Genomic DNA, 25,243 nt, shown 5'->3' with positions numbered 1-25,243 from the left:
TCAAACCAACATCTTTTAACAATGGGAAGATTTCATAGGCAGTGATTGATCTTGACTAATGCTTTACCAATGCTGAATTTCTAAAACCAGTATCTGAGTTGGTATTTAATTTTTTGAAGCCATATGGGATGCAATAATTTCTGTTTTAAATTCTGTTTTAATGTGATTTTGCTAGTTGGCTTTAAAGGCAAAGCAGCCTTCTTGATTTCAGAAGCATTAACACTCACCTGCCTCTCCTGAAAGAAAGACTTCTTTTTGCAATAGTGGCCTTTATTCCTGCAGCACAAACTGTAAACCTACCTTTGCAATCTGATCAAACTTTCCAAAAAGTTCATTCAACATCACTACAAGCTCCTTAGGAGAGCAGTCACTGGCAAGGCGAGTAAATCCTACAATATCTGCATAAAGAATGCTAGACAAGAACAAAAGGTAAAAGCAGGATAAGTGAAATAAGAAGATATGTCAATTCCACAGTCTGCATAAATATTAAAATACATTTAATAGAAAGCATCTCTCACTTTGGAAAACAACTGCAAAATAAAGGGTTCAAGTATCTCCACTGTTTTATAAGATAGCACACCAGTTCAAGTCACATCATCTTCCCATCATAACAGCAAAGAAGCTCACTTCAGCCTGAAAATCTGCCTCAAATTTTAATTTCACTGGACCATATGCACTGTTAAGAATCATCAGCTTATATTAATACGATTACTTCTAGAATTCCCACTTACCTAACATTTTGGTGTCTTTTTACATACAGACTGTGGAAGTTGTTGTCATGCATTTGCCTATTGTCATTAGTTTCTTTTAGCCGCTCAATGATTGCCAGTTTCATTTCCATAGAGATATGAGCTGGCAGGATGGATAAAAGCAAATTTTCCTAAAAGGAGAGGGTGACAAAATCGTTACGCAAAATTATTAGCACAGTAAATTTGAAATGGTAGAATTTTACTGACTGAAATAAACATTATCAAAAAACAACCAACCACCACCACCAACAAAAGGCTTTATTCAAATAGCTTTCGAGTAATTCATGTCAGATTTTCCAGAAGACACAGATAATAAGACACTTACACATTTCTGTTCTCAAAATTATTGATATTACAGTTATGCAAAGATGTTGCATATTTTTCTTTTGTTCCTTGTGATCTAGGTGTGACATCTTTTTGTAATCATGAAACACACAAAAAAAAGTATTCAGTTCTACAATTTCTGCATAAATTACATTTTGTTTTGACCACTAATCTCAGTGTTATGTTGCCATTGTCTGATAGAGCTGCTGTAAATGTTTATATTCTGTAACTAACAATCTATCCAGTATTAAAAACCCTTGTAAATTCTCAAATGCTGCAAAATCAGTACCAGATACAGAAGTGTCAATAACATGCTGCTACAGCATAATTGAAGCAGGAAGCAATGCCACTGAAATGAAGTCCTTTGAACTGAGCAAGAACACAAATTCCTGAAAACCCACTTCCATTGTTGGCTATTCGGGGCACTGTTTTACACTGGCTTTGACTTAAAAGCCGGTTCTTCAAAGAAGACCCTGGTGAGCTGCTGGGCAGAAGAGGAAGACAAAAAGAGAACCCTTTAACCCAGGAAGGGCTCTACCATCCCAGACACAGAGTCACCACAGAAGAGGATGTTGCATGGAGCAGCTACAAGCAGGAACTTTTTCAGACGACATCGACATCAAGGTCAACACATTGTGTAACTGAGTAAAACTCTGTCCCTTTGGACCAAATCTTTGTCCCGTTTTTCTCAATACCTTATGCAGCAGTGTGCACAGGGCAGTAAGCTGGGTTACTTCACCACCGAGCAGTAAGCCTGGGTTATTTCACCACCCAAAGTGCCTGCCACCAAAAAGAAATACCTTGGGATCGCAGTGGGAAGTAGTCCTTGAGCATCAAGTACTGGCCCACACAAGCTACAGACAGCAGTTTGGTTTGAGACTGCCCTCAGAAATAGAAACACATCCTTCCCCTCATCCACCATTTTAGTAAAAAGAGAATCAACCTTGGGGAACAATTTAAATTGTCAGTAGATGCCGAGTGAATATAACAGGACCACTGGAGGCTGACACATTACACAGTTTTCAAGGAAGCGATGAGGAACCCTGAACTTCAGTTCTATCTTCTTCACAGAGAAAAAGTAGGTGGCAAAAAGGATACTCGAAATTGCGCTACAAATTGCAACACAGATGAAAAGAAAGCCGTCCATAAACTTAGGTGCATTTACACTTCAAACAAGCAGCCATTAAAAAAGAACAAACCCAAAGCCAAAACTCTAAGCACTTGTGGAAGTTACCACATTGCCCAAGAAATGAGAGAGCCTGTGTAAGGTGATCAGATAGACGCTTCCCTGGCGGCTGTGGGGGGAAATTCTGCCAGGACTGTCATGCAGATTTGTCATCTCATCTCACAAGATTAGCATCAGGAACAGACTGCACTAGCAGTGTGGCATTTTCTTCTTTTCAATTTCATCAGGTCAGTCACTTTAGAGCCCCTTCCTTTTATCTAATAACTGGAGGGCAGAAAACACGTACACATCAGCCTTCTAGACCTCTGTTCTTAACCCTACTTATTCCAGGATAAAAGAGGAAAGGTGCCTAATTACATTCCTTCCTCAGTAAGAAATTAATGTTTCTTGCTTATTCTTTAAATACCAATGGAGTTCATGGAAATATTTATACTCAAGTACTATATTATATGATTGTTTTCTCCCTTAGAGTCCAATTTTCTCCTTCTAGCAAAAGAAAAATAATTTGTGAGACAACAAAATATAAGAACAAATAATACTTTAGAATTCAGACCAAAAAAAGGTGACCAAGGGAAGCATAAAACTAACTGCTGAAATTACCTTACAAGCAATTTCAGGGCATTAAGGATGTGTTCTTTTAGTTATCTCGGGCCTGTCACAGGAACAGTTTATAGTAGGAAAAAAGTAACTAAAATGACTGGCAATTACATTCCTGTTATGAAATACTGTGATTTTCATACAGACAAGTCCCAGAGAACAGCTTCTTCCCTCTAACTTCCTTCTTTTGTTACAAATGGCACAACTTTTATTTTTTACACTATGTGGGTATCAGAAAAATTGGACCAAGCCTTTCAACATGCATTAGTCACCAACTTCATGAAATTATACCAACTTTGGAAATAAAAACAAGCTATTCATAACATGAATTAGCTCACTCACTTGTTGCCTCTTTTCAATCTTCAATTTCATTCGGACCTGAATGCACTTTAATGTGTATCTGTACAAATCCCACGAAGCAACCTGCATTTGGCGTTTGTGAAATGCACCCATCAAGTTACCACAAAGGAAAATGACAGCATTGGCAAGGAGCTGCACAAGAAGAAAAATATTTACCTACTGCAGAGCAGACATTGACACTTCACTAATACACATACTAGTCCCATAAAAACAATCAATCCCAGACTGCCTTCCATTTCCTCCTACCCTGTCACATAACAAATCAGTGTTGCAATTAGCCAGAATGTACCTGGAAAATATAAGTTAACTTTCACAGTCACAGGTATTCCTGTATGACTACACAGTAGAATAATGAAACAGAAAATTCTGTTATATCATTAACATTTATTTTCAGGTCCCAGCGTTTGATTTATGGAGAAACCCAACTACAAACTCGTGCATCAGCGTGCTGTGTGAAGTCTGGCACACACCTGCATCAAACGAGCTGGGGTGATACTTTGAACACACCCTATTAATAAGTGTTGGGAACCCTGAAAGCACTCAGCAGCACTCACAGGCCCTGCTGACACCCCAGGGCAGCAACGGCCCCTTTTGATCCACCCTGTGGGCAGTGCCTGATGAAGTTACTTAGACCCACCTGAAACAGCAGAGATTGGGAAGAATGACTGGGACAAAGTTAGTCATAGTTTTAATAACTTAGTTTAAAAATGTAACAATCCTGCTTTTTCCACTTAAGTCAGAAAAAAAAATGTACTATAGATTTAAAACTTTACAATTTTATGAAAAGCCCAAGATTTTTGGGCCCAAGCTCCAAATCCATGAACTTGAAACATCCATGTGGAAGTTTGGAACTTGTTTATAAACAGAATATTTATGCCAGTAGCAAAAAGTTGATATGACTATGGTATTTAATTACTTAGCCAAGTGATATTTCCTTACCTGAAATGGATCAGGTTCATTATTTTCCTGAGAAGTCATGCTTATCACAGTGCTTAGAACGATAATATGGGAGAGAGCAGAAAGAATGCTAATTGTGACAGCACCTCTCATTCCGAAGGGTAGCATGGTGTAAACTGTGAAGATTATGAATAGAAAGAATGGCACCTTGGGAAAAAAATATCACACATACACATTATTAGGTGTGTCTCAAAAAATCACTACAGAAAAAGAAGCAAAGTAGCAAGATTCTTGCTTATTTTCAGGCTGAACAATTAAATATTGATGTGTCAAAAAGCACAGTTAAAACCATAAGAACAGTGGTAATTTTAAGAGTTTTGAGGGAATTGGCTGGTACAGATTCATAGACAATATTGTCAAATATAATATAGCACCTATCATTTTTCCAGCTCTCCTCACCCTTTATCCTGAATGTATCCATTACAGCTGCACATGCACTTTGTACTCACACGTCAGGAACAGTGTGTTGCAAGGAGAGCAATACTGAATAGAATTGGATTTCTCACCTTTTCCAAGTTACTATTCTAATTTTAACATCACCCAATCATATGTGTATGTTTACCTTCTGTTTGATAAAAACCAAAAATCCAACCAATACTTCCTGGTCCTGACACAAGAGAATAACCTTTATTGCCACTGGCTACATTTTTAGCTGCACAGATTTTAAAACGCACAAAGGGCCACTAAACTTCAAGGATTCAGTAGGAAGGCCTATAATATTTAAATCCATATTTATAGATTTTTTACAATTGTTAGTTTACATATATGGAAACTGACAACCCTGCAGAGGAAAATATTGCAGCTTTCCTGGCTGAGCTCCATCTCATCACAGCAACTCAACTTGTGCCATTCCAGACAGGAGCTTCCTTCGAGGAAGTCTCAAGGCCCAGTCTGCCCTTAAATGTTTTGCCAGAATAGATAGTTTGATTGGGACAGCAACAAACAAACAAACAGGAAAATAAAACTTTTCATTTGGCAAGAGTAATTTTTCCGTGTTCATCTTTACTTGGTTTAATCTATTTAAAAGCATTTTTTTCTGCCATATTTACAAGCCCTGTCACACAATGTTCTGAATGCTGTGTGAAAGTTTTATAAGCATGGACAAGCAAAGGCCAAATCTCCATTTAAACAGTAGCTTTAATTAGTGATTCATAACAAGGTGAAAGTCTGAAATTAATCTATTCACTTCTACTTTCCAGACTAAGATGTCCTTACATTTTAGTCATAAAATCGATATGAATGAATTATTACCATGTGACAACACCACATTGTTTTGCAGCCCCAAAAGCAGCAAAACCAAATCTTGCTTCATTACATATTTGTATTTGTAGTTAAGTACAGTAACTTTGGAGTTTTTTCCTAAGGTAACAGCTACTTCTGAAAGTTAAAAAATACTGCACAGCAACTCTAAATGCACAGTGCTGGATCCAGGCCACAGTGCAAATCAGATTTTGGTTGTTTAACTGGTAATTTATATCTTTCTTTATTGAAATAAAGAGGGGAAGGGGAAGAGTCAGTAAAACAAGATAAAAAGTAATTTTTATTTAATTAAAAATTCTTCTGCTTGCATTATGAGAACTTAGGAGGAGTTTCCTACAGATTATGATATTTTTGGCACCATGAAATCACCCATCTTCTGATCAGAGATAGTAAGCAATGAACTTTAGCCACACCCAGCTATGCCAGGATGTGTCATTAATTCTTATTGTTCACTTCACCTCTCCCACTGACTTAAAAACGTGCTCTCTAAGGCACGCCCAGCTCTGGAGTCCTTCCTATGTTTCTCGAATACTCCTTTGACCCATATACATAGTAATCAAGATTTAGTAAAAACCTGAAATAAAAATACAACTATTTTAAAACTTAAAGATTTAATTCCCATGTAGATTTATGCAGCTATTCAATTTTCTTAGCTGAGCCATGTTCTCACTATAATAAAGAACACAAACTAAGATTTACTGTAATAAATCAGTAAAAAAAATTTAGAAAAATGAACCTAAATTTCACCAAAAAAATTACTGCGTTTTAACATTCTAAAAAAATAAAGCACAAAAACACATTCCTATATACTGACTACCAGTTCTATTTAAGTACCTGAATGAACATGCATACCTGTTCCCACAGCTGATAATCATTTTCTTTTTCAAAAAGAGATACATATCCTACAGTTAAGAAGCAGATCCAAATCATTACTCCAAAGAATGTTAGCCATCTTCGAAACAGGGACTCGATGCATAACAGTAAGTACATGACTGCAAATATGACCAGGGCAGCACACACTGCAATAATGAAGGCAGGATGAGAATGTGCTTCCTGCAAAAGCAAAACAACGTGTTATATGGTCCAAATGTCCCCTTTAGAAAAATGAAAAATGCATCTATACTGTCCTGGAAAAAGTTTGGATACCTTTAAAATATGCTAACCTGGGTTCCTAAGCAGACCAGTTGTGGCAGCATTAACACTTTCTGATATTCATCCATCTAGATACTATATAATAAATAATATTATAGATACTCATTCCACTCAAGATCCAGCAGTCTTTAGTGGTTTGGTATTTGGTTTTTATGCGAAATTCTAACTATACTATATCTGTAATGTAGATGTACCCAAATAAATGTATTTAAGGATTTCAAGCTTTGCTAAAAACTTTGCTCAAAAAAAGTTTTAACTAAAAAATTTTTCAAGGGTTACAGGAGATGACTTGTTACAAATAGCATTGCTACTTCTTTCCTTTCCTAAGAAATAAAAGCTAGAAGGGATACAAATGCAAGTGGCAAGATTAAAGTTGTTGCTAAAAAGAGACTTAAAGACACTTTATTGTGAAGCACAGTGTTTGGAAAGCAGTGTCAGAAGGCTATGAAAGATTTTAACAGCTACCTTACTACCTTTTTATAACACTAACTTTAAATAAACTCCCCTTTTTACCAGCTGTCGACAGATTGGCTTGAAGAACACTGAATTTCTTTACAGAAAATCGTATTACACTATGCAATAAAAAATTCTTTAAGCCACATCTCTCCTATGCCCACAAGGTCCCTACTCCTTGCTAACAGATCAAATGTTGTATTGGGAGACTCCTGTTCTGTGTCAACAAATCTTTAAAAAAAGCCATCACCTCAGGAATTCATAACAACAAATTGCTATAATATTTTACATTTATTTGATGACTCTAAAAATATATGAGAAATGCAGGACATTTTAACTTATGTTCTTATTCCTTCCTTGGCTCTTTTACTACTTATTATCATAGCTAACATTTAACATAGTTTATTATTTTTTCATAACATATAAAAAGGAAAAAACAATCCCTACAGTAACTGTGCATATGCCTGACAAAGCTGTCTCCTTCCTGTGCCTTCAAAAACACACAGAGCATCACATTCACAATTATTTGATTTCTTTTAGCGATGCAGCTTTGGTACTATGTGGCTCAGAACATTATTTAGCCTAAAATGTCTTACAGTGACTCCTCATCATCTTTGAAAACATTGAACACAAAGAAAAAAAGTGTACTCACATCAGTAACAAAGAAGATGATAATTAGGGTAGTCCAGAAGATGATTGCAATGAAGAGCAGCAGCAGCAGGAGGGGATGCTGCTGGCTTGTGTAGCGGTACTTCTCATAGAGTGGATCTGATATCCTGCAGTCCTCATTTTCATTGAAGAAGTATTTACCTTTAGCTGGCATTTTCTCCCAGGTTGGTCACTATTTCTCTCAGTTCCCAGTGCACACAGTAAGTTACAGCTGAAGCTACTGCTTCAAAAAGAAGTCTTCTCTTCTCACTGCTGCCTCTGTGATCTTCAGGCACACCGTGTAACCCACATTCTCTGGTTTTACTTCTCATGAGCATTAAGTTCAGATTTCCAATGCAATTGAAAGCAAGAATTATCCTCCCCAAAACAACAGGCAATTCATTATCCTCTCTGTGCATGAATCTCCAGATCAACTTCTAGGAAATTCCAGCATGAGGGATTTCTTAGTTATTATTTTGCAAGTCTCTAACTCCTTTCCATAAGGTTGAATCCCACTTCCTGGGATGAACTCTGCAGAGAGACAGTACACTAAAGTGTTCAGTTAAACACACACAATGTTCCCCAAGGTGGGAAGGGGGGAAATAAAAACAGTTCATGCCTTCAAACTTTTTACCTGCATGCTCTAGCCAGTGAGCAAAAGCTGTTTGTTCTGGGGGGGGGGGGAGCCCAAGAGCCTGGTGCGTGGGCAGTGGTGCCCAGCAGCCACAGGGGCAGCGCTCGCCAATGGCTGCTCTGACCACCCCAACCACACCTTCCCCTGGCAACTGAAACATTTTCATATGTACATTTTCATACTACATGGGGTTTTTTTCCTTTAAGCAAATGACACTTTCCACGAGTGTGCTGTGTAACTGAATGCTCACAAGTCTTCTGAAGCTGTGCACGCCTCTATGTGTGTTTGTATATATATATAATCTTAATGACAATATACTTTGCGTACTTTTACAAAACATGCATCTTAAAAATTAAGAAATCCTTTTTTTCATTCCTTTCACACTTTAATTAAGGCATAGAACATGAGAAAAGAATACAGCTGTCCAAGCCAAAATTCATTAATTTTTAAAAAGACACTTAACATCTAGTTCCAAATATTTTATCTCACTTTGAGTAATCATGTTTCCAAGGCAATACATGTATTCTGTTAACAATGAACATTAAAGAGTGAACTGTATTTTTAATCACTAATGACCACTGTTCTTCAAATAGATTCATGAATATAGTTCACCTAATGCCAAGAGCCATAAAAAAAAGCAGTCAGATAAGGTGGATGGAAGCATAAAAAACAGAATTTCAAAAGTCATATTAAACTTGGTAACAGGACCACAGCTTCTCTGCCCCTTGACTGCTATCCTCATGGTGCCCAAGGCCAGTGCTCTGAGGAGAAAAAGCCCAATAAGCCCACTATATTTTTTTAAGCCAAATCTTCGCCAGTTATTTTCAAAAGGCAAAATGCTTAACTGCACACACATTTATGTTGCATTCACATGACAACCAGCAAAAAGTTTTAGAAACCACACTGAGTGATTTCACCTCTGTACATAGAGCCAAACACTAGCATGTTACCTAATTATTAATGGTCAGGCAGCCAAAACCAGACATATCAATAGTGAGACGAGGGGGGGGGGAACCAAACCAAACCAAAAAACCATGAACTTTTGCAAACTTCTTGCCCAGAGTATATCACAAACTTGGATAAATCACAAAAAGAGCAAAGACCATATTTTACCACTTTTACTCAGTACACCCAGAATAAAGTGACGCAGCTGCAGAACAGGCATGACCATATGCAGAGCCTATGGAGCCCAAGTGTTTTAAAGAAAACGAACTGAAACATGATACCACAGGCTGCACTAACAAGTCATTACACAATTCATAAAAGGTTCTTTCTTTTTCATTTTTTTTAAACATAAGTAGCTAGAAAAAAGCAAATCTCTTCAAAAGGAAAACTAACCTGGGAACATGAATCACACAGACCCTTTGCTGAGACGATGTAGAAAGGTCAGGGAAGATGAGGCCAATCAGCTGATATGGTGAGAATTCCTTGTGCCTCCAAAGCAGCAACGATTTCCCTCATTTCCCATCTCTGGCCTTATCATAAACAATATGCAATGTATCACTAGGTAACAGACTTCCACATACACATTTGCATTGCAGGCATATTTTCATAATACAGCTAGTTACTAAATAGAGTGTTCTTCCTCCCATCTTATAGTCCGTTGCTACTTTCCAAGGGGCACCAGCACTGTATTTTCCATTGTAATAGGCAACTCTCACCAAAATAATTTTGTTATCTCCTCAAATTTTATTCTGTGATCACCTCTAACATAATGTAAATATTTGCAAGACAGAATCTCTGCCTCCCATTGATTCATTCAGCCCTACCTGGGCATACTCCAACCAGCACAGAAGAAGCAAGCACTGAACAGCCAGGAATACTAAGTAAATCTTTTTAGCAATTTGAAACAGAATCACATCAAATTCTCACATTTCATAAGCTCCTTGAAGCTTCTGGCTGCTGAGGTGTTGTTTCTCTGAGACAATACTGACTGGGCAAACGTAGTGAAGCTCCAGGCTTCTTTATATTGAAACTAGAAGTTTGGCTTGAGTTCTTGTCCTGGAAACAACTAAAGGGTCTTGGCACAAGGCCTCAGCTCTTTGGACCAGCAGTAGTTCATGATCACTATCCAGCAAATCTTTGTTTCAGTTCAGCAACATTTCTTGCTGCCTGGACAACTGCCTTGCCTCCAAAGGTCCCTAGTCCCCACTGCTTGCTTGGAGCCAAAGCTAGGAGCTGCTTTCCTATACACATCCATCCCAATTATTTCTTGGTCTTCCAAGTTTCACCTACTGCTCAAGTAAGCAGCAGAGGCCCATCGGTTTTCCCCCACAACATTCAGACACACTGCACTGGGCCTTTTTTTTACATTTTCTCTTTTTAAAGTACTGCAGGTCACACATCAGCCCAAGGGTGTTGATACATGGGGTAATTTCAGCACATTCCTCCCCAGCAGTTTTCTGCATGGAGCAGTGCGAGGGCAGACGGTGGAGGGAGAAAGGGGAGAACACTGAAGGCATCGAGGGAGCAGAGCAGAGAGCTGCTCATCCCAGGGACTTCTCTCTGGAGCTCAGGCACAAAGAGCAGCCTTCCTCCCCCAGGGCAATGCAAGGTGAGCAGAAAGAATGATGTGATACCTGATACAAAACTCAGTCTGATAAAAAGACAGCTCTTGGGATGGCCCTCCTTTATTGTCTGTATTTGCAGAGCAGGAACAGTTTTCAGGTGGTAACTCAGTCACAGGCTGGGGAGTGAATCTGGCAAACCTGCACCCTGTTGCCCAAGATGTACAGACAGCCAATGATCCTGTACTTTTCCCCTCTCTTGATAGAATTATTCACAGCAGCTACTGATCAAGTTAATGCCTTTCCAAAGAGAATCCAAGAAAGTTGTTCTGTTTTTAATTTCAAAGCTACTGATGTAGACACAAATTAACACATCCACAGTAACCACCTGGATAATTTTTAAAGTATTTTTCCACTTAGTTGTTCATTTGTCAAGAACTCAAATCTTGATCACCTACAGGTGTCTGGTTACCAAACAGCAGTCTCACCCCAAAATATTAGAACAGCAAGAACCAAGTGTATGATATAAACTGCCTTATTCCTCTCAATAACTGCTGCACAAAAGCAACAGAACCAGTTTTTCCATCTTTACCTACTGTAGCACCAGACAGCACAGTTTTGATTTTCATTCCATCTTTTGTTTCACACAAATAACAACAGTGTTTCTGAAATTACTTTAGCAATTTCCATGACAAGAATGATTACTGACCATAATTACCCATTAGCAGATATTAAAAGGGAATCAGGAATCTATAAACATCCAGTAGAATAATTGAAGGAGATTAGTAGATTAATTATGAATCTCAGGCAAAAATAATCTCCAGTCTAGTGGACTCCACAAGTAATTCAGTCTAGGAAATGAACTCTAGCAATCCAAACATACACCACAGGAAATACCATTCATGTTAAAGACAACACTTCTTCCTTTTAGACTTTGCTTTCAAACACTATCCTGCAGTCACCTTAACTTCTTCTACTCATACAAAAATATTCAATGGAGAACAGGTGTGTTTTTAATGATCTGCTAGGAGTGGTAAGTTTCTTTACAAAAGTGAACCTTTTCTTATATACATTTTGAAGGTTTTCACATACCTTAATGGCATTTAATTTCTGAAGACCTCCTTCTGCAACAAAGTAAAATCCTCCTTGCATTTACATACTATTTTCTTACAAAAAGTGAGCATGGCTATTTCAACCCATGATCAGTCAGAATGTAAAAAAGCCCAATGAATACAAAAAGTCATCTGTAATTTGGAGAAGAATCAAAAAAATGTCACCACCAAAAAAATAGCACAGGAGAAATCCCACATGTCTCAGCAGTGAGCAACACTACATCACCTAAACTTTGCCCTTGAACCTTGAGAGCCACAGCAACAATAGTGCTAAATATACTGCAAAGAGAGTATTGAAACCGAACTTTTTTTATTCACATTTTTATTTCAGTAGATTGCTTCTTCTCAAGGTGCCTATCCTACAATACACCCCTGTCAGGGTGCTGGTGTGCAACACCAGAGGTATCAATGAGCTCTGGAGCTGTTCCACACTTTGGAAAGGAAAAGTGAACCACAAGAAGGAAAGCAAGGGCAGCAATGAGCTGTTGATCTGACTCATCGCCTCTCACAGGTCCACAGCCTCAGAAAAAGAGTATCAAGAACACCACTTCTAAAGCTGGGGACTGGAGCAGGGAGCATTTGTTGCTCATTTTTAAATACCACTATTATTACAGGATGTGCTTCGAGAAAAGAGATCACAGTCACAGAAAGAAATCTCTGTACTACTGATGCAGGTAAGACAGAGAAATTGTTAGAGAAGACAGCTCAGCAAACTGACTGGTAATTTTAGACTAGCTGACAAACTAAGTTAGTAAAAAAAGAAAGAATCCCTATAACCAGATTGATGCTACTGAAATACATGGGAGGATTTACTACTGTTCTAAGGTAGTTTTTATTATGAAAACACATGATGGTTCAATCAATGAATCTACTAAGCTTTATAATTAACAGCTGGGTCTAGCTCAGTGGGGCAGGGGAGGAAGCAGTCCTTTTATAATCCTGGTTTTCAGAAGTGGCAAACTCTGGGGTGGGTGTAAAGAGATACATCACACCTGAAGGGAATTGAGCTGTGCTTTTGCATCATTCAAAATCTAAGGGGTGTGATTATTTCTTGACTCTCTGACCCCCTGTCACATCTTACAGATAGATTTTCTGACTTTGGCTTCTTTAAAATTGAATTTACCACTACAAAAGTCAATATTCCACTTACACTTTCAGTTTTCAGTGGCCTATTTAAAATTCATGTCTTTGCACACAGTGTCCTCAGAAGCCAGGATAGCTTTTCATTGTGTAATTTCAGTTTAATTGTATCAAAAGCAGACTGCTTGCACAGTTATTTAAAGGAATAAAACTCACAACGTTAAGCTACATAAGCTGCAGAAAAAAACCAGAACATTAAATTTGAGTGCTATGGGGGAAAATAGAGTTCTCAGCTAAGGCAGGAATAGGGACAGAGTCTCTCTGTGTGTAAACTTCAATAATTTCTACTAGAATATCCCTGATTTTCACAGAAATTAAAATGCCTGATAATTTCAGAAGATCTATTTTTTAAGGAAAAAATGTATTGCACTAGGTAGCACTCAGCCTTTATTGAAATTAGCAGTGAGGGGAAAAAAATAATCAAGAAAGACATGTTTGTACTGTAAAGTTGGGATGTTTTCAGGCATTATCTCATTTAGGTTACAGAATTACAACATATAGCAAACAAATGTGCTCAGATGACAAATTTTCTTAGCTCAATATAATTAATTACACCTACCATGAAATCTCTCTCATTTATATTGCAGTATTTTGAGTATTCCTCAGGTATTCTATTTCAGTAAAGCAGTCAAGAAGCACAGACTGCTCATATGTCAGAGCTGGAGTATGAGGATGTAACTGGACTCTTCTAACTCTGACATATGCCAAGAGATGTAAAAAAATAATAATAAAAAAAATTAAATCACTGTGAACAGGAGTGTAAGAAACATCACATATTACTCTCATTTTTTCCTGTCTCACATAGTTATTTAAGGAGATTGTTACAGTTCAACATAGAAATGAGTCTTTCCCACCTCCAGGGTAAATAATGTATTTGCACAGAACAGGTGCAGCCATAATATGGCACAGAACAAGGGCCACGCCATGGGAGGGAAGAAGATAAAACCTGTAAGATAAGGAGTCACTTGCTACTTTGGTTAAGTCCAGCTAAAACCAGGACAACAGAGAAAGAGACTCCTCTCTCTCCTACCTATAATACTTCCACATTACTGAAGTGAATAGAAATACATACAGTCACCTGAAACTCAATCAGTGCATCAACAACAACTTTGGTTTCTTTGACTTCTTTTTGTCCCGGTCTCTAATTTTTACAGAGCTAAGTATACTTTTAAAACTATTTTGCCAAACGTGATAACAAAAACAGCATCACTTGTGTCTACTGCCAAAGGCCAAAATCATTGCTTCAATCTCAATTTCTGTTTACTCAGCTCTTCCCAAAGCAATCAGACCCACTGGCAATCTCAGTTTGGAAATAAATCTTAGCACACGGCCAAGAGATGGGCATCAGAAAGAACATGATTGTGCATCAGAACCTGGAGAAGTGCACTGTAGGGTGGTATTACAGTACAAATATTTTTGTTAATGTATAAAATGCCCTTGTATGAAGGCAAGAAGACAGATTAAATCCAATCACCCCTTAAATGACTGGCATTTCAAGAGTAAGTCTTATCAAGTACATGTTTTAGAAGTCTTATTTCTATATGCTATTTATTACAGGGGAATTTTAATGTTCCCCTAACTGAACTGCACAACATTTGTTACACCACCACATCCGCACTTCACAGCCAAAAAACCTAAAACTAACGCTTGCAATGAGGAAGTTCCCTCCCTTGGAGGTTAAATATTAAAAACACTGACAAGGAGACAGACATTTCTAGTAGAAGCATTGTTCCTACATTTGTACCCTACACAATAGCAGTCAAACACACACGATTCTCTTTTTAACAGTTTTTTAAAATGTAATATTTGGTTTAGGAAAGGTCTCATTCTGAAATAAAAGAATGATAATGGACTGCAAACCAAACCTCTGAAATCTTGTATTTTCAGCCTCACTAGATAGCAACACACACTCAAAAATTGTTAGGAGCTGCATACATATTTTTCACTGATCCAGACACCATGCCACATGAGCCACACATTCAGTCAGTGCCTGGCTAAGCTGCCTTGGATCACACAAAGAGGGAACCATGCAGAAGCAGCAAGAGCTTTCCAGTGACAACCAAAATACCTCATGGGATGTTTTTTTCCATGCTAAGTTTTGATTATCTACTAAGATAAAGGAATGTCTGAACATAGATTTAATCACTATCTTCTTGTTTCATCTTATCTTTCAACTTGCCATTTTTTGTCTCACAGCCAGCCCTGGCAAACTATTCCCAACTCCAGCAGGCTACTGGAAACCTGCACCATGTAAAGTGCTGACTCACCAGGGAAAACATGGCTATCTCACCTGGCACAGTCAAAATGAAGCAGACACTTTTAAACTAAATTCTCCTTAAGCAATTTTATCCTCTGGATTTGCTGATATTAAATCCTGTTAACTAGTATTAAAACAGAGCTAGTTAAATCCAAACCTGTAGTAAGACAATAGACAAACCAAATCTTTAGAATATGACAGAAGTCACTTTCCTAGAAAGCTATGCTTTTACTGCCTCAGAGCACATGAAGTCCACAAAATCACCTTCCAAAACAGTGAAGTATGCACAAAAAGCCTAGTGGAGGTTACCACTGGTGAGCACCCAACCAATTCACAGGACAGTGTGTTCAACCATGATAGTAGCCATTGAGAAAACACTTTTTAACTGGGCTGTAATGCTGAGCTGTCACAGCATACTACTCCAGGCTTTTGTGGACCTAAATCTTACAGAGACTATGGATAAGAAGTGTATGTTTGCTTACCATTACAGGCCACAGGATTCACTGGCAAAAGTTGTATTTCTCTACTCCACTGTGGTCTGCACAGTCATTTTGAAATTCCTGCAGTAGAGTGAGTCCAGCCCACTCAGGTGTAATGCTCAGTAGAGTGAGAGCAGCCCACTCAGGTGTAATGCTTGACACTAAATCTTTTGATGTATCACACACAGGAACCTGCAACAAGACAGGGAACCTTTACTCCAAGGATCACTGCAAGTATTAACAACGCTTTTATTTATTCCCCTCATAGTTCACAGAAAAAAAAGCTACTCAATCTCCATCTCTGCATACTATGAACCTTTACCCAGGCAATCAATAGAAGAAAAAGTACTTAATTCCACTGTGGCACACTGCAGCATGAATGTAACTTGATTGAAATACTTAACGATAGATGGAAATGTCTGAGAAGTCTGAAGCCTGAGGAGAGGCATCATCTTTATGTTAACTGATCCGAATGCTTTTCAAGCAAAGCCTCTGTGACAGCAAAGGACATTACTAAAAACGGGATAAAAATGATTCATTAAATCCCACAGCATTATGGATAATGAAAGCCCTAAGTTCTTAAGTAAGTTTATTACACACAACATCAAATATCAGCAATTTAAAAAAGCAGCCTAAGAAGAGAATTGAAGTAAAACAATGTATGATTCAAAACAGCATAAAATATTGCCGACCAGCAAACATGACAATTCGGGAGGGAAACCAGCTAAAAGAAAGCCCAACAAAACACCTCCCTGCACCTTGCAAGTCTGGGTAAAGACTTCTCTCCTCCTAGTATAGAAATGAAGAGATTCTGCCAATACATTTGCTTGCTGGAGCACAAAAAGGGCAGAAATGCATATTCCTAGGATGTCAAGAACAGAAAATTGTATCTCCAGGTAGTCAGATGATCAGAAGACATGGTCAGGTATCATCCTTGAACCCAGCGCACCAGCTACATCTAGTAGGGGAATTCATATCACACATAACAGCTCTTGGCTTTGTCTTCCTCTCTTCCTACTTTGTCATCTTCACATGCATTATGGGAACAACTGGTTAGATGTGACAAGATGCCAAAGAAGTTCCATACATCACCACAGTACCAGGCCCCAGCAGGAGCCCTGGATGTTCACTATTCATTGCTGGAATCCAGCATGCACTCACTGGGGGCAGGAACCACGAAGAGGAGGAGTAAATGGTTATACAGCAGTGTTGAAACAACGACACAAAAAGAGGCCCAGAGCAGGAAATCAGAATTAAGATTTGGAAAGTGGGAAACCTGATACAAGTTAAATAGCTGTGCTGGGAAGAGACAATATCAACATCTACTTAATTGTTCACCACAAAGCTCTGTCAGTAGAGACCACTTTGGAAATCAGAACACAAGGGACACTGCCAAATAATCTGACACAAAATCAGTGGATGCAAAGTATTTTATTGCAACAAGAATTTTGCCAGAGACCCATAAACAGTTGTATGCAAGATTCGCTTTAGTTACAGAGGGATCAGGGTGTTGCTCCCCTAGAATTGTTCTCAGGATCAGGCCCTGGGGACAGTATCCTTCCTATCATACACAAACAAAGATAACACCTGGGAGAAATACTCCACATCAAAATGTAAAGGGAAGGGAGTTAAAAAAGAAAGATTCTCTCTGTATATGTAACTGAAGATCCTCAGAGGCACAAAGACCACTCTGCTGATAACCAGCAAGTTTCCGGCAGTAAAGTGATACACAAAGTACTTTGAGCCATTTTTTGATCTGCAAGACAGACACGCCTGTCTGCATTCAACACTAACCACAGGCACCTATTTCCCTAGCAACAGCTTGTGGGGCACTTTCATTTTGACTGAAGAACATATAACCACTTACATTATGAGCCCTGCACCTTGCTGCTACAGCAGCAGTTGCCTTTCACACCTACCAAATTGTTATTTGTATGGTATTGAGCTGGTGGATCAATGCTGCACCTGCAGCACAGATTTGCTTTACTGTGTTTTGGGGGTTGCTTGCTTTTTGTTTGGTTTTTTTTTTTAACTATCTGAACTTTATCAAGTTAAAACTGGTCAAAAGGAGAAAGAAAAACCCCTACAGTATTAAAAAAGGTCTTCATCCTTAGTAACACCCCTGTCTATTACTATTTTCCATGTTTCCTTTAAGTTTGGAGTATTAGATCACACAGAAGAGGAGGACATGACAACAGTTCCTGATTAATTTCAGGGAGACTTAATTAGCTCCAAGAAACACAAATTTCACATAACAAACTCCATAATGGAAGGACAGATTGCTTCTGTAGTATAAAATCCCAAACTTAACACTTGTTCAGAGCAGATTTGCAATTTGATTCTTCCCAGTTTTAAGACAGTTAACAGCATATGGAATAAACTGAAAATCCAGAATTCACTGTGGCTAGAGAAATTACACAGAAGCTTAAAAAAAAACCCATTGATTTTCTTTCACTCCTTTTTCAAAAAAGCCTCCTTCACTTTTTTCTTTTGATGCAGTTATGAGATATGTTTTGTATTCCCATCAGTAACTTAATTTTTTCAACATACATAGAAATGGAACTGATCACTAGCTTAAAGTTTATTTTACTCAGAATCATCCAATACGGTCTATTGTAGAAACAATATAAATGCTCAGGAACAAAAAAGAAATCAGAACAAAGCAAACAATATTAGATAAAACTGGCACTACTTCCTCTCCCAAACTACCATCAAAATTACATTGAAAACCACAAGAAGAGTCAAGAGTGTGTCAATTTCTCCAATTAAGAAGGATTTTAAATTCCTAACCGACAACCTGAAGGAGCATGTTACATGTTACAACTCTCTGAACTGCCTTCACTTCCCATCTTCCTCTTACCTCTTGCTCCATTTGAACTTGGCTATCACTGTCTTATAAACGCACATGCAACGACAGGGGTTTTGCAAAAAGCATTATTTCAGTAACCACATTCTGTGACTAAAGCATAATAAATTCCAAAGTTATTTCTCACCTGTTATCCCATATTTCCATCCTCTGCACATACAAATTCTCCAAACCTTCTGAAGGCCTAAGTGCCTGTATGAGAAGGACAACTCCTGTGATTAAAGCAAGGAACTCAAATCCATCTTCTTAGCTTTTAGCCTTCCTATGGATTTTCTGCTGGCTGGCTCCAAGCGTGTGGTATCCCCTTTTTCTCTCCCCAAGGAACCGACCTAATACCAACATCCATCCACCAAAGATGCCAACAAAATAAATAAATACTCACAAAACATTTTAGGAATACAGTAGTCTCAAGCTTAAAAGACACAAATAATTTTGGACTGTAACAGTTCACTACAGTAAACACCTTTGTTGGCACTTAAATATTTTGCTGGACTTTATTCTCATACTTCCAGAAACTGAAATAATTCCTGGAGGAGAATGCCTGCTCAGCTGTGGCAGGAAGCACAATGCTGGGTTTTAAATATCCCATAAAATAATAATTAAGTTATTGTGTAATCACATTATATTTTTAAAAATAAATATCTAATCAAATAAGAATGCATGATATTAAGGACAGCAGAATGTCCATCCTTCAGCTCCCACTGACAGACATGGTGGTTACAAAAACAGCACAGCCAGTCAGTGCTGCAAATTCAGTTACAGCAATGGGGACGGGGGGAATCTTTCATTTAACACCAGTTTTCCAGCAGCAAATGAAATCAGAATCTCTAAGCAATGGCAGGATAGAACAGTGGATGAAATCATTAAGTTCCTTTCATTTCTTTCATGTAGTTGCAACACCAACACTACTTTTTTAGGCCCTGTTCAAGCTGACACATGCATCACCACCACCACTTCCTTATTGCTGAAGTACAACTCCCTGCTCGAGCAGCAAACCCTGATGTAACGGGAAAGGGCCCACGTGTGAAGTGAGGAATGTGTTCAAGTACAAATATCTGCTACAGCAAATGCATGTTTATTCATAAATCACCATCCTTCCTACACATAGAGTTTAAATCGGTTTAACAAAGAGAAATCTAGAGAGGAAAGTTTTGCTGCTGATTTTAAAGAACTAAACCCACAGGTCTGGGCTATGGCTCTGCAGTAATATTTGCTCTACAAGTTTCTCTTTCTTTTTCCTTTCTCCCCACCACTGCTCCTATCTTGTCACCACACCACACCACACCATTCTTTCAGTATGTGCATGTCATTGTTTCTAGATCTACGTGCAGTCAGATCAACCCAAAAACAACCATTTGTCTCTCCTAGGTTTTGTTTCTTTTTGCCCAAGAGGCAGACATGGTCAGCGACTGTGCAGCAGCTTTGTGGGCAGCACAGCCGGCACAGCTGAGAGCATTTGGCTGCGAGCAGAGGCTGGACAAGGAAGTGACAGCTGGAATGTGCTCTTGAACCTGAGCAGCTGTCGTGGGAAGGAACTGTGCTCCCACATGTGCCCTGAGATGAGGGACAGCCCAGCGAGATGCCAGGCAAGAGCCAGCAACAGGAGAGATCAGCTTCTCGGGGAAAACAGACCTTTGCTAAGGAAGTAGTAAGGGTGGTCTGTAATTCTCTATTTAACATCCGACAAAAGCCACTAACAGTTTAGTTATACAAAGTCCACAACCTGCAGGAAATAATCAAGACTGTAAAGAACAGGGATAATAATTATATGCAAGCAGGGAAGACTCACCCCAGTCAGACTGGCTCAGCCCATCTCTGAAAACTGAAGCTGTGAATGAGCAGATCCAAGATGCTTTCCCAGGCTAGGGAGGAGAGCCGTAATTGCATCATTTTTCTGGATGAGCAGTGTCAACGATTTAGGCTCTGAGTCAGTACTGAGCCAGTCAATGCCCTGCGGTGGTCCCGGGGGCCCTGTGCTATTAGAAGTGATGACTTTCACAACAGGCTGCTGAGCAGGATCCAAGCAGACTTGCACTTATTAAAGAAAGGAGAACTGCTACTTTATTTTTCAGTAAAAGCAAGAACATACTGCCAGTACTTTGGGCAACTTCCAGCAGCCAAATTACAGTTAGTGTCCAGAACGCTTTCCACTTTTGTCTGGGAGCCTCCAAGATGAGTAAATAAAACCTCATGTACTATTATTTCTATCAACATTTCACAGAAAGGACAAGGCAGAAATAAATCAGACTTGCTAGAATCACCCTGTGAGCACTACTCACATCTTTTGACTGCCAAGTTTATGCTTTCACCATGAAATCACACTTCAAGTTTGCTGCCTAAAAATCCAGTAATTTCATATGGAGGAAAAAAAGTGCTCTTTTCTTCCAGCTTACAACTGTTGCATGGTAAGATGCGCACCACAAGGATCTGTATTCAAGGGCAGGAAACGGGAAGAATAATTAAGGGAGTTTGCAGATAAAAAGAACTATTTGAAAAGCATAGCTCACACTTTTAGGCAAAAGGGAGTTAAGCACACAAACTGAAAAAAGATCAATCACTTTGCGACCAGTTTGCAGCTTGTAATATATGTTTGGTATCTTACACACCTTCCACAGATTAATCTCAGACCCAAGTATTTTTGCATTTGATTACCAGTCTCGAAAGACTTATGGATTCCCAGTGAGAAATAAAAGAAAAAGCCAAACATTTACGTGTGTGTAGTATTTCTAAAGTAACACAATCTGCAAATATTTACAAATCCAAACCCCACACACTAACACTTCATTCATTTTTGTTGGTTTTAAATTAACTGACTTTCACCAACTTGCACCATGAAACACCATGGTGCTTGAAAATAAAGTATCTCAAAAGCCAAATTTTAACAAATTAAGTAGAAACCACTGAAATACAATATATTGCACAATATGACAACTCCTGTATTCATATCTCTCACTAAGTCAGCCCACTTTATCCAGAAGCTAACATCCAAATGTTTCAGGGCAAGGAAAAACATGAGCCATATGCAACCCTTCAATGACATTAACCATGCATAAAACAAGCAAATCTACATTTTTAGGTACTCTATATATTACACACAGACATAAAAATGTTGTAACATTTATTTAGATCATAAAACACTGGTTTACACCCAGACTTTTACTACTTTATCACCATGCTATGCCTAGGCACACAAACACCACAACAAGTCAGAAATGAGGAAGGGAAGGAATCAAATGTAAGCAAAAATGTCTGGTATGTATTTTTGTTAAAAAGTTCTAATCCACTGCTTAAAATGACTGTAAGCAGTTACTGTATTCAGGCCCATCTATGTTGGACTATACCAATAATTTCATCACTGTCTCTTTGGTAGATATTAATATAAGCATATGCAAGTACAAAAAAAAAAAACAGGTGACAAAATAAGTTGAAATTAAATACAAGGAAACAGCCAAAAGTTAGGTCTCAACACATTCTAGTCATTCCACAGCATTTTTACAAAAAGACACAACTGCTTGAATGTGTTCAGTGACAAGGACAGAAAAAGACTCTCTACATCTTTCACACACCCTCAGCCTTAGATGGAGTTCAAAAATGGTGCGTGGGGGAGACACAAGATTTGTGAGAAATGTGCAAAAGTTCAAGTGATGTTAAAAACAAAATTAGTGAGGTGAAAAAGTTGTCCCACTGGGAAACATACTGTACACGGTCAGTAGTAGCTATCAAGCACAGATAAAGAAAGCATTAAGAACAAGTTTTTATATTTAGACATTAGACAAGTACGATGGACATAGAAACCAACATTCGCTGAACTCTCCAAAACCACTGATTTATGAAATTCTGATTTATTTCACAGAATGACACACAAAAGAAGTAAAATAAAGTAAAATCAAAGTTGTAAATCAAGCATCCCAAATATCAGAGATTTTACATGTACTGGGAACACTAGATGTTAATTTTATCATCATCACAGCTGAAATAAATCTGTACTGTGGACAAGGAAAGACTCAAGTCCCCTAGAATAAACAAAAATTAAGATTTACAGAAAATTATATTCATGACAGCAAACGTGATAATTTATACATCAATTATTTTAAGTGGTGTCAGATTTTATCAATTTCCCTTAAAGCTTCCTCCTTTGGCTGAGGTGAAGCCTAGAAGTTAGCATAAAAAACAGGTTTCCCAAGGGATTCTGATCCCAGCCATGTGTGAGTGACCTCCCCAGGGCCGACACAGACAGGTGAGAGGTTTGATGCTCCCCCCGTGCAGACAGGGAGCAGCTCTTGGCTCCTCCTCCAGGAGCATGAGTGACTTCCCCAGTCTGACCTTGTTTTATGACCCTACAGAAAGGATCAGGAGGAGGTCAGTCTAAGGAACGGGGATGAATCAGTGAATGACGCATCAAGGAACTCAGACTGCAGCTCCAGACATTCCCAAGAAGAAAAGGCATATTCTCATTCTGGCACAAGTCAAACAAAAGAAATGCCAGGAAGCTCATCAATAAAAGCAGATGTTTGTGTCAGTACTCCTCCTTCTTGGTTAGAAATTAGTCTCTTGCACAAACAAGCAAAGTACAAACCCAAGGTAACCGCCCCAACCCAAAACTGTATGGCATGTTCTAAGTACAGCATATAATCTTTGCCACATAGTCCTTCACTTAGTGCATTTGAAATCTGAGGTTAATATTTCATTATAGGGAAATATATGTAAAAACTTAAGCCATAGGCCCAAAGAAAGATCTTAAAAGTTTTCTGACCTCTCCATTGAGACAGGAAGGAAGTTATAAGAATGACTTAAAATGTTAGTGTTTTATCAGAATATTAGTGATAGCAGACATTTTTAGTGGACCCTAAATCACAAAACTGTGTTTAAACAAAGCTTTTAGCACTTGGATGCAGAGAAAAACTCATCTTTGGCCAAAAGTAGACAAAAACTCATAAGGGAAGTGAAACCTTACAGTTCTGAAATGCTTTTATTTTTTTAATTTTGTGTAAAAATTCATAACCAAAAGCTATATTTGGCAATACTTCAAGGAGGGTGCAACAAACCCCCAGGTTACTACTGCATTAAAAAAAAAAAAAAGGTTTGGCTTCTTTAAACAGAAAGGGCAGGTGAGTAAAACCTGCTGTTAGCTTTATAGCTATATAACCCATGCTGTTAGCTATATAGCAACATAGAAAAGAATTAACAATGATGAATATCTTACAGGAATTCAGGCAATCACCCTTAGCAGCTTAGAACTAGGGAAAACCTTGAGATCCTTCTGACCCAAGTATTAGTTCCAATCAAAAGGCACACAGTGCAGTTTGTTTTCTACAAATGATCTTTCCAAATTATCAAATTATCCAGATTTTAAGGACTTTTTTTAAAGGCTACCATGGCAAAGAAAACTACCTACCTAGTTACATAAACAAATTATTAGCAGATCAATTAAAACATGAGGTTTAATAGAATGTAAAATTTCCCATAGTAACTGCCAATGTACCAACTCATAGTCTGCTGTAAAGCAAAGTAGAATTACCTGTCTCACGTTTACCTTATGCAGGATAACATTATACACAGGTAATAACTAAGCCATTTTAACTTGCTCCCTGGCAACATTTTGTGCAGTCAGCCTCTTAGGTTAGAAATCAGACCTGTTACCTGCCTGGTTATTGTCTAAAAACTAGTGTGGCCATAACTACCAAGTTGCTCCCCTGATGTAAGAACATATATTTATGTTACAAGATACACAGCCCGAGTGTGGCAACTGCGGGGGAAGGTGAGGAAACAGTGCTGTCATAAGCAGCTCTGTTCAGTAATCACAAATTCCTTAGGACTGTCACAGGAGCCTACATATGTATTCTGAAGTTCAGCTGGACATCACTAACAGTCTTTAAACGTAACAGTCCTTTGTTCAACAGGGGGGACAGTTAGGAAGGGCTGGTTGGATGGAGCAGTGCTCAGCTTCCTCTGCTGAGTAAGACACCAATAAAGACCATCCACAATTACCTGGGCTGTTCCCCAGCAGAACAGGTGGTTAGTGCATATAAAAACCAGTTTTTCAGGTCTGAACTCAAATTGTGTGGTAACCACGCAACAGACCACCCAAGGGTTTGTGACTGACCAGAGGGTCACTCGGCAGCAGAGGAAACAGCAAGAGAATCAAAGTCTGCTTGGATTCTTCTCATGGAGCAAAGAAAGGTCAGCACTGCAGGTGTTGATTACAGGGATGTGGGAACACTGGAGAGCATTGAGCAAATCCTGAAGAGCACTTCCAAGAAGGAAGATTCAGGGAACAGCACGCTGTATGGCTTGTTTTGCATTGACCTGCAATCTCTAGCATGACGTGGAAAGCAGCTTTAAAAAGTCCCCCCCCCAACTAGCTATATGTCTTGTGTTCCTCACATTTGGGACTCCAGAGGAGTTTGTTTACTTCAAACAGACTCAAAACTGATTTTAATGTCCAGGGCATTTGTTGCCAAGGTGCAGGCTAAGAGAGAGGGTGCAGAGAGTCAGCAACCAGAACCCCAAGATGCTTAAAGCACTCACATACAGTGTGGACACAAGTCCAGCTGACTGGTAT

General features: G+C 38.6%; 1 protein-coding gene across 8 annotated transcripts in view; it reads right to left on the bottom strand.

Moving 5' to 3' along the window:
• The window catches only part of ADCY7 (adenylate cyclase 7), a 57,069-nt gene that overhangs the window by 23,485 nt on the left and 8,341 nt on the right, over window positions 1–25,243 (bottom strand). For 3 of the 8 annotated variants that reach the window (XM_071567810.1, XM_071567818.1, XM_071567812.1), the window contains 7 exons: window positions 15,819–16,007; window positions 7,691–8,217; window positions 6,286–6,486; window positions 4,156–4,320; window positions 3,199–3,348; window positions 732–880; window positions 301–412 (listed from right to left, as the gene is read on the bottom strand). In XM_071567810.1, the coding sequence (XP_071423911.1) occupies window positions 301–412; window positions 732–880; window positions 3,199–3,348; window positions 4,156–4,320; window positions 6,286–6,486; window positions 7,691–7,861 (948 nt within the window). In that variant the 5' untranslated portion in view covers window positions 7,862–8,217; window positions 15,819–16,007. Of the gene's footprint in view, window positions 1–300; window positions 413–731; window positions 881–3,198; window positions 3,349–4,155; window positions 4,321–6,285; window positions 6,487–7,690; window positions 8,218–8,320; window positions 8,338–9,658; window positions 9,796–15,818; window positions 16,008–20,470; window positions 20,493–25,243 lie in introns of those variants that run through there. The other 5 variants (XM_071567814.1, XM_071567815.1, XM_071567813.1 and 2 more) reach the window with 4 other exon arrangements.

The sequence above is a fragment of the Pithys albifrons genome, chromosome 12, assembly GCF_047495875.1.
Source record: "Pithys albifrons albifrons isolate INPA30051 chromosome 12, PitAlb_v1, whole genome shotgun sequence".
Classification (NCBI taxonomy): Eukaryota; Metazoa; Chordata; class Aves; order Passeriformes; family Thamnophilidae; genus Pithys; species Pithys albifrons.
The sequence above is the reverse complement of the archived record's forward strand: the minus strand, read 5'-3'. Positions and strand labels throughout refer to the sequence as shown.